This window comes from Nuphar pumila, chromosome 12 (assembly GCF_984573655.1).
Source record: "Nuphar pumila chromosome 12, dmNupPumi1.hap1.1, whole genome shotgun sequence".
Classification (NCBI taxonomy): Eukaryota; Viridiplantae; Streptophyta; class Magnoliopsida; order Nymphaeales; family Nymphaeaceae; genus Nuphar; species Nuphar pumila.
The window spans coordinates 8074658-8085472 of record NC_143260.1 but is presented as its reverse complement, the minus strand read 5'-3'; the positions used below and the strand labels follow the sequence as shown (position 1 = coordinate 8085472).

The 10815-nt window shown below is 39.9% G+C and overlaps 1 protein-coding gene across 1 annotated transcript; it reads left to right on the top strand.

The window, feature by feature from the left end:
* The first annotated feature begins 7412 nt into the window (after nt 1-7412).
* On the top strand, nt 7413-10296 carry LOC149819870 (reticulon-like protein B2). Its single transcript, XM_089982754.1, has 5 exons — nt 7413-7716; nt 9067-9247; nt 9409-9550; nt 9644-9713; nt 9856-10296. Exons 1-5 carry the CDS (start codon nt 7512-7514, stop codon nt 10020-10022), a joined length of 765 nt encoding a protein of 254 aa, XP_089838880.1. The 5' UTR covers nt 7413-7511; the 3' UTR covers nt 10023-10296.
* Nucleotides 10297-10815: the final 519 nt, after the last annotated feature.

Below are 10815 nucleotides of genomic sequence, written 5' to 3'. Positions count from 1 at the left end.
GCCAAACTTTTTCTGAAACAGTCAAATACGGACCCAGGTCAACATCTATCATCTTAAAAAAGATGATTCCTTTTTATCTTGCATTGTCCTTTGAAAATTAAAAAGAACTCATTCCTCTTCATAAAAAAGGAAAAAGTAAGCCGTTTGAACTCTCAACGATGAAGGTCGCTGTTGCAATTTGGCTTGGGATACAACTTCAGTTAAAGGACAGTGTTAAAGACAGGCCCTTGTTTGACAGTTTTCAAAGAAAGTTTGGCCCTGTTTAAATTTTAGGAAATGCAAGGCCCATACTTGAAATTAGGTGTAAAACTTCAAACTTTTTTTTTTTTTATAATCCAAGAGCCCATCACCGACCTCACCTTAACTGGCCTCCCGTTGGTAAAAAACCTTAAGATCCCTCCTGACCACCGGAGAGTACACCCAGCTTCGACTTTCCAGCAAGGGACGCCACCCGTGAGTTTCGAACTTGTGATGTCCTATCAACTTGGTGACATTCACAAGTCGCCCCTACCAGATGAGTGGAACCCTTGTGGGCTGTAAAACTTCAAACTTCAAAGCTAGGATCTGCATCCCCAAGACCTAAGTTGGACGTCGGCTTGCACAAGGAAGTGACGCCAGCAAGAATCGAAACCTCGACCGCCCTTCTAACACCCCCAAATAGCTTTGTTAACCATGTGGGGTCTTACATCTGCTCGAAAGGTGGGTCCCACCTGATGGGTGAGTCCAGATGAGGGTGGGTGGGCTCACATTGATGTTATCGTGAAGGCATGTAGTCTGTCCCACACTCTCCACCCATGCAGTCCGCTTCGCATGAACTGGGCCCGGTGTGGGTTCTGTCGTGCGTGGGTCCTACCAAGCTGCTCCACCACGAGGTCACGTGACGCAGGTTGAGGCAGGCCCAAAAAGATTACGAAAATACCCCCAACACTAACTTAAAAACCGATAATCTCCCTGGCATCCAAAGATCTACTAACTATCTGATGGCATTTTTGTCATTTTCTAAGATGATTCGCCACGTGTACAAATAATGACCTAAATGCCCTCGTTGTCCTCTCTAACACAAGTCACAAGACGTAGCAAACCTCGGGAATTTATAAAAATTAGCTGGAGCATTTAAGTCATCATAAATGCCGTGCAAGCCACTAAGATCTCAGATTGACACGTAGGAGACAGGCCACATGGCAGTCAGTCACCCCCACAAAAAAGTGGAAAACGTGGACCATCAAGATGGCGCCACGGCTGTTGGCTAGCTCATCACACCCTAAGATCGTGCCACGTGGCAATAAACTTTTCGATAAGAGAAATAAACAATGTTGTCAGTATCGGTATCGGCCTTGTATCGTTTGGCCAACAATTCAGGTGAATCGGCCGATACCGACACTCAAGTGAATCGTTTTGAATCGTCAAAACGTGTTAAAGCCATTAAAATAATATTAAAATTTTATTTTTAAGTATTTTTTTTACATTTATTACAAAATAGTCGATTCAAGGTGAAGCTCGTATCGATTTTCTGCCGATACGATATGTATCGACCGATACGCACCAAACAACATTGAAAATAACCAAACCAAAACACGAGTCAAGGACAAAGAAGGGCTCCTATAATAAAACTCTTAAAAAGAGAACAAGGCTCACATAGGGCTGAACTAGACGACCCGATCCAGTTATTTAACATAGGATGGGTTTCATTGTACATTCAATCATAGTCGTTCAATCAACAACTAATATTAGTTTACATCTTTTTAGGTGAACTAATTGCAGCCGTTCAAATGTTTTCGCTGAACGGTCAAGATTGATGTTAAAGAATGAGATCCTTTTTGGACTAAGTGTCCATTGCTTAATTTAACTTCATGGTGGGCTCATAATGTCACGAGTTTAAATGCGATGGCCCCCGTGACACGCCCCTGCGCTCTCCAACACAGTAGGTAGGCCTTTTAAGTACATAAAAAAAAAATCTTTCAAAAAAGGGCACAAACACACAATCACATAAACAAGTGAAACAGCGTAGAGAGAAAGAGAGAAGAATACAAGAAAACAATCAGAAACTTCTATCAAGAAAAGAAATAATGTACAAAGTAAAGGGGTGAGGATCCTAGGGCAAAACTCATTACAAGCACTTAAAGAAAGTGAAAAACATGACCATATGCAACATGCCCCCGCCTAAGTTGGTGTCCTCCTCGGCATTAATCGAGCATGATATTCCTCCACAAGTTGGTGACACTTCATCATGATCATGTTTGATGCTTTCTCCTATGTGACTTTACTTTCTGATAGACTTTTCTACTGCATCAAATACTTCTTTACTTTGCTGATTTAGTTGTTGAAGTTGTTTAGGAAGTAGTTTAGGATGACTTTTGATTTTTTGTCCGATGTGCTTATTGAAGGCGTGTGTTGTGGGATGTGAGCACGTTGAGGCATGTTTTGTTGTGGATCTTCTTTATTTTTATGAAACGACTTTCGGTTAGACATGCGAAAAATTAAATGCACTTGAAAATTTGTTGGTAAGTTCAACTTATACGTCAAGTTCCTAACACGCCTTGTGATGGTAAAGGGATCATCATATTTGTGAATAAGGCTTCAGTGGTATCTCCGAAAGATGTTTGTGTACTTGAGGAAAAGCTTTACCAACATCTTGTCTCCAACGTGAAACTCTGCAAATCAACGCTTCTTGTTAGCCAATTTTTTCATGTGCTTCGACACTTTGTTTTGATATGCCTTCACCAGCTATGCTTGATCCTGCTAGTTCCTAGTGAACTAGTATACATAAAGCACTTTTCCATATCCTCGAGCAACAAGAGAGTGTGGAGTTTGCAGCTATTGTCCTATGACAACTTCAAATGAACTATGGTCAGATAACTCGCTCTTCTGAATATTGTAGTAGAATTGAACAATATCAAGCAAATTCACAAAATCTTTCTGATTAGCACTAACAAAGTGTCAAAGATATTTTTTCAGCAAGACATTGATATGCCGATCACTCTAGGATAAAAACTTATGCAAAAGTGAAAGTCTAACCCAATCAAGCATAATACCTCTAGTAAAATGAGCATTATGATAACTCACAATGCTCTCTTGGATTCTTCAATAATTGATCATGTATTACACGAACAACTTTAAAATGTTAGCAACTGAGCATGTGGTAGGAGCATGTATAAAAACAACATACTTTGTGAACTTGTCCACACTACAAGAATTCAGATGCATACTCATGTAATGGGAAAGCTGACAATGAAGTCTATGGTGATACACGCCCACAGACAACTCGACATTGGTAATGACTCTAACCATCCTGCAGGCTTCTGGTTAATGACCTTGTTTTGCTGACAAATCAAGCAAGTACACACGTATGCATCCACATCATCATGCATCTACAACCAGTAGAATGTATGCTCCAACAATGTCAACGTCCTCTGTTGCCCTATAAGACCAACCCAGTGTGTGTCATGACACTCCTGCATCAAGCACCTTCATAGAGTATCCTATTGTGGGATGAACAAATGATCCCCAATGATGCGGTTCAAATTATCTTCCAACTTGAATCTTTGAGTTTTTTCTTCCTTTACTAAGGTGATAAGCTATTGAGCCATCAAATTATTCCTCAATGCTTCTCAAACATGTTTGAGAAGATCACATGTCGGTTGGCTAGTGCTATATTCTCATTTGAGCAGTGCTGCAAGTTCAACCTTTCGACTCAATGCATCATCAATGACATTGGTCCTACCTGACTTATATTCTAGGACCATGTCAAATTCTGCTAGAAACACCTGCTAGTGAGTTTATCTTGAACTCATCTTCTTCTGGGTCTGAAAGTAACTTGTCACAATAATGTCAGTCCACATAACGAACTGCAACCCCAAAAGGTAATGCCTCCACACACAGAGACATTGCACAATAACTAGCATCTCATGCTTATGCACTTTGTAGCATCGCTCGGTGTCTTCCGACTTGCGGCTTTCAAAAGCGATAAGATGTCCTTCCTGTAACACCTCTCTAATCGTGAAGTTAGACTCATTTGTTTGTACTTCAAATGGTTTTGGGTAATGAGACAATTATAGCACAAGTCCTTCTGTCAAAACACGCTTTAGCTTCTTGAAGGCCTCATGGCAAGCATCAATCTATAACCATCACTTGTCTTTCTTCAATAAATCAATGAGTGAATATCCTTGAATGAATTACTGATAGTAATTGGCAAGTCCCAAAAAAGCGCAACTCGAAAACTTTAGCAGACATTTTTCACTCTCGAATGACTTTGACCTTCTGGTGATCCATCTTCAACAAGCCTCCTCCCACGTTGAATATGCTCCTCTATCGAGTTATTGTATGTCATTCACTTAAACTACAATGAACTTGTCAACAAATGAGTAAAATATCTTTTTAATTAGAGTATAGAAGGCTGCATATGCATTCATCAAACCAAATGACATTACGAAAAGCTCGAACACCCTATAGCGTGTCACACATGTGGTCTTGGCTTCATCTCCTTCAGTAATTCTTACCCACCAATAACTTAATCACAAGTCCAATTTTGAGATGATCCGAGCCTTTTTTCAACGAATCAAACAAGTTTACGATGAAAGAAAATAAATACTTATTATTTGTCATCAATTTATTCAACGCTCGATAGTCGACACACAAGCGCTTCAACCCATTGTACTTTGCTTAAAACAACATGGGTGCTCCAAAGGGTGCTTTGAATGGTTGAATAATCTTAGTTTTAAGCATGTCATTGAGTTGCTTCCGCAATTTCTGTAGCTTAACAGTCGTCATTTTGTATGATGACATCACGGATGACCGTGCACCCAACACCAACTCAATTTGATGATTTATCTTATATCTTGAAAGTAGTTTTTTCAATAGTTTGATAGACGTCACATCACCAAACTCTTTCAACACTAGCGCTAAGGTCAACAAGACATCAACAACACTTCCCACTTCTACTTCATGAATTACCACATGGAATGTCTCATCACCTCGCTTCAGACCTTTTTTCAATTATAGTACATACACCAAACACTCACAAGGCTTCTCCGCAGGCAAGGCAGCGATTATTCAAGGCTGCTTCTCATCCTCAAAACTGACAGAGTTCAGAGGAGGCATTAGCACTGCCATGTTACTTCACAGGAATTTCATTCAAAGGATGACCTTAAGTCATCTATCAAGACTACAACCTTTTAGACTGGCTCAGGATTTATACTAGCGCATCACAGACAACATCATATAAGATAGATTTGGTTTCAGAGTTGTTTGTCTTCATCCGACTTTCTTCCTTTTTCTATCGTAATCTCAATCACTCCTCTTTTTCAAGAGAAATAAAGTTGTGTATCACACTTATGTCTATCAAAGCCTTAGTGAGTCTCTCATTTAGAAGGACTTCATTGTGTTCATCATTTGCCATGTTACTCTCATTTCGACAATAAGTGTCACCTTCATTGTGTTCATCATTTGCACAACTCCAACAATCGGCACTTCTGCAATGACATGCCCCTTTTCAGCTTGAACGATGTTCGTAGCTCTGAGCTAGAGGCTATTTCCATTTCCTTGACCGTGATTCTTGTTAGAACATTCATTCGCCCAATGGTCACCATGACAGTGATAAGTCTCGACGACAATAGTTTTTCCCCTTGTAGTTGTTATTCATGTGCCAATGATTATTCTGCCCATATCGCAAGTCACGATTCTACTAGTCGTCACCCTATCAATTCTCATTGCCAGCATTGTCCCCATGATCATTCCTTATATTATCCCTTTGATTGTTGTTATTATGATTATAGCCATTTTTTGAATGGTATCCCTTGAAATACCGAGTTGCACTTATCAATTTTAGTCAATCGCTTGATAGTAGCTAGTGTCCTAGTGAGGGTTAGAGGGTCATGTTGATTCAACTTCATAGCGGCCCATCCGTGTAATCTACGCACGAAGTAGAACAAGCGGTCTGAATCACCCATATCCTTGATGTCCTACATCAACGAGATAAACACCTTAGCGTAATCATGAATTGACCCAATCTACTTAAATGTCAATAACTTATTACATTCTCTATTCATTCTTGGGCAGGAAGTACTCACACAACTCCTGCTTTAAATCATTTAATGAGTCAATCATAATGAAATCACGCCCAACATCACCTAGGTGACGTCTCCACCATAACATTGTATCATCCGTAAGGTACATCATTGCGGTGCGCAATCTGTCCACATCTTTCTCAAACCCTGCAACATCGAGGTACTGGTCCATTAAGTAAATAAATTAAATTCTCGAGATCCTTTCAATTACGAGCACCCTCATACTTCACAGGTTCATGCAACTTAATACGAGGCTTATCCCCATGTCTCACTCTTCCTCCAACTATGCCAATTCTAAAATGTCGCTCTAGCTGATTATTTTTCCTACTGATTACATCCGTTTTCGCGGCCATATTGTTGAACCTTTTTAGCAAGTGCTCAAATATGATGGTAAGACTGTCTATAGTTTCAACAAGGCTTTGATACCAACTTATCATGAACTTAAAAGCGAAAGCCCCGTGAGATGCTTCGATGCTCCTCAACACTAGAGGTAGGCCTTTGACTCGGCACTCGACCCCAAGGATGAAACCTCATTCTCAAGCTTGCTAGTTGCCCTCACAAAACATGATCAAGAGTATTGTTGACGTCATTAAGAACTCTAAAGCAATTGAAACATTTTTTAAGATATTGTGTTTTTTTAACAAAATATCAATAATAAAAATAAATTAAAAATATAAAAAGTTAAATTTTATATATATATATATATATATATATATATATATATATATATATATATATATATATATATATATATATATATATATATATATATATATATATATATAAACCACATGGTTTTTTCATGATAAATAGCAGATAAAAACATTAATATCGCAGTTTGATAAAAACCTAGAGAGAAATTACCGTTTTTACCTTTTGGGTAATTTCTCACGATCTTTCCCCAAGATTTTCATAAATTTCGCGAGAGTTGTCACTTTGAGTCTAAAGTCAACTGATACTGGAGAAGCTCGTTCCCGGCAACGATGTAAAGAAACAGGTGCATTTTAGTAATTCATCAAGACCGACTTCAACGTGGGTCACCCATCCCGAAAGTAGCATCGTCCCTACGCGTGTTAAAGTAACGGAAGCTTAACGCCGTCTAAGATTCCTCCTCCTGACTCCTGAGACCTATAGGTCAGATTCCTTACCAACGAAGGCCGTCAACAAGTAACGTCTCCGTTAAGCCTCGGGATGAACAAAACAAAACGGATTTAATGAGAAACCCGAACCACAGCTTCGGCCTTTAGGTCCGGAAGATCGGACGGACGAAAAGGCACAATAGAGGTTGGGGATCAAATCTCGCCGTTGGTCCCGTCCCTGACTCTATATAACCAGCCGCGCGCGTCATTCTTGGGGTTTTCACTTCTCAGTTGTTGTGAGGTTCGCTCAGAGTTTTTGGGGGCGTTAGGTTTCCGTCAGAATCTCCGTTAGGGTTTTTTCGCCGGAGTCATGTCGGAGCACGCAGAGGGCGCCGGTTCGGTGATCGACAGCGTGATGGAGAAGATGCAGAAGATAGAGGAGAAGCTGCACCACCACGACGTTTCGTCGTCATCGGATTCCGACGACGACAAGCCGAAGCCGTCCATCTCGTCGTCGATCAACCGGCTCTTCGGGAGGAAGCAGCCCGTACACAAGGTCCTTGGAGGAGGCAAGCGTGAGTGTCGTCGACGCTTTCCTTATTTCGCGTTCGATCTCGATCTTTTTTCTTTCATTTTTTGATTTTTCGATTCCTGAAATGGAGATGCAAAGTTGTGAATCTTTGATTTTTTGAGGGTTTTAGCGAGCTATGATCGGTCTGATGGAATTAGGGTTTTAGACGGAATAGGTTTTTTGTTTGTTTTTGTTTTTCTCGTTGCTGCTATGCTACGTTTGTGTGTTTATTTATTTAGTTGCTGGTGTTGCTTTTGATTTTTCGTTTTTTTTTTTTAAATTTACGTTTGCGAAATGATAGCGGTTTGGATTTGGAGATCTATTGCGTAAATCTATTTTTATTATTTTGTTTAAATTGATCTTATGGAATCAGGGTTTTAGATCGAGGTTCTTGCGTAGAACTAGAAAGTCGTTGCTGGATATGTTTCTTAGGCAATGAGATTAAGGAGACCTCTGGGGTTCATGTTGAATGAAGATAATGAGAATATTAAGACTGGGTTATTTAAGCGATCTATTTAGGAAAGCAGTGGTGGAATCACGGAGGGGCTCTGCCGATCCCGCCCATTCAAAGAGATGTATTGAAAGGGTACTTGTTGGGTTGAATGTAACTGCTGTATCGGTAGAGTCATTGTGCTATGCTTGCATTTGATTCATGTTAAGGTCTGAATTCCCCAGCTTGCTTACCAGTGGAAGAAAAGCCTTTTCTTTTTCATCATCTGAGGGACTTGGTGTTCGTTTACAGTTTGCTAAGTCTGTTTTTGTATGTTGTGATATCTATGTAAATTCTGTCTTTTTTCATCTCATAATACACAAAAAAAGGAATAATAGATGAGAAACAAACCAAGTACTTAAGTGTTTTTCTCAAACCTAGCCTTTGCTCCTGTACTTACAGAAAGTTAGGTTGTGGTCACTATGAAATAGATGAAATTTTCATCATTGTTTGGGCATATTCGGCGAAGGCCTAATGATGCTCCGGTTAGAAGGATGGAGAAATGGGAAAATATATTAGCTAAAAGAGGTCGGGGTATGCCTAAGAAGACTTGGATGGAGATGATAAGAAAGGATATGAATGCTTTGAACCTCACCGAGGACATGACATTGGATAGAAATGATTGGAGGAGAAGGATTCATGTGGAGGACCCACAATGATTTTCTTTTTGGTTCATATCGCCGACCCCAATTGTTTGGGATGAAGGCGTTGTTGTTGTTGTTGTTGTTGTTGTTTCCTCATTGTTTGCTTTAAGACTCGGCATTCTCTTTTGTCTTCAATGTTGAGAAATGTGGGCGTCTAATCAAGTTTGTCTCCTTTACTTTGAGGTCTTTCCAGTTAAAGTTTTGTTGCTTTGATGTGCAGCTGCCGATGTTTTTCTATGGAGAAACAAGAAGATCTCGGCTGGTATACTGGGTGGAGTGACTGTGGTCTGGCTTCTCTTTGAGTTGATCGGATATCATCTGCTTACGCTTGTCTGCCATGGCCTCATACTCTCTTTGACAATCCTGTTTCTCTGGTCCAATGCTAGTTCATTCGTCAACAAGTATGTTTGTTTCTCTTCTCGCTGGACCCCTCTAGGAAAAGAAAGGAACTAAATTACAATTATCATCACAACTACACAAGGACGTGATATGATGTGTGTCCTCTATTTTGTTTTAGTGTTTTGAAGTATTTGATGAGTTTTATGGTTTTGAATGGTTCTAGGGCTCCCCTGCACATTCCAGATGTTAAGATTCCTGAGGATGTTGTTGTGAACATTGCCATTGGCCTGAGGTTTGAAATAAATCGGGCATTTTCTATTCTACGTGAAGTGGCTTTAGGCCATAATCTTAAGAAATTTCTTAGTGTAAGATTATTTCCCCAACAATCCTTTATGATGCTTTGTTCTACACATCATGTCCTTTTTTTTATAGAGAGAACTTGTTCTCGTTGCATTCAGGTGATTGCTGGATTGTGGGTTCTGTCTATTGTTGGGAGTTGGTTTAACTTCCTTACCTTGTTCTACATAGGTGAGGTTCAGTTTTTCTCCTTTTTTCACCATGGACTCTCTCTCTCTCTCTCTCTCTCTCTCTCTCTCTCTCTCTCTCTCTCTCTCTCTCTCTTTTCCCTTTTGTTTTCCTCAAAACTGACACTATTTTGCTACCTTAACAGCTTTTGTGACACTGCATACGGTGCCAGTATTGTATGAGAAATATGAGGATCAGATCGAATCTGCAGCAGAGAAGGCAATGATCGAGATCAAGAAGCAGTATGCTGTGTTTGACGCGAAGGTGCTAAGTAAGATTCCCAAGGGGCCATTGAAAGAAAAGAAATTCTAAGACTTGATCATGCAGCGTTTAGCTTTAGGTATGGGATGTGGTTTTTTGCACTTTTCAAGAGTTCCATTAGCTGTTGTTTACCATTGTTGACAGTATAATCCTTTTGCAAAGTTACGTGGGAAGCTTGGCTGGCCAGAAATGTTATATAATCGGATTGTTTGTTGTTTTATCAGTTGAATCACTGTCTGGCTTTATTTTCAGATTGGTGTGACCATGGTGGTATTATGGTATATCCCTACATAGGTTATTTCATGTTTGGTGATGTTTTCAAGTTTCATGACTATCTCTGTTCATACTTTATTCACCAGCTTATATATAGAATATATTGACCTCTCTATCTTAATGGGGATGGCGTGGCTTTCGTAGTCATCAAATGAAAAATGTGGTTCATATTTCGTTTCCCATCGAGTGTGACCACTGAGTTATCTAAAAACAGATGCTCCACGTCGACCTTGTGCGAGGCTGGGAGACAAGATGAGCTGCTCTTAGCTAAGCTCTTGATTGGCTCGAAAAGAGCTTGTTCGAGCTTGTGAAATAAGCTTGCAAGCCGAACACGAACAATGGGTGTTGGCTCCGCTTGACTTGTACAAATTCCTAGTAATCTTTTGAAGTGTTTGACTTGCAAGCAGTAGGTTTGAAGAGAAAATCTTATTGCTTTTGTCTTTATTTTGTTAACTTGTCCGTTTGAGCTTGGCTCAGTAGGTTTGAAGGCCAAATTGTATTATTTCAATTTTGAAACTACATTTTTTATAAGCAAGTCAACGGGAACTCAGCTCGTTTAACTCGGGCATGC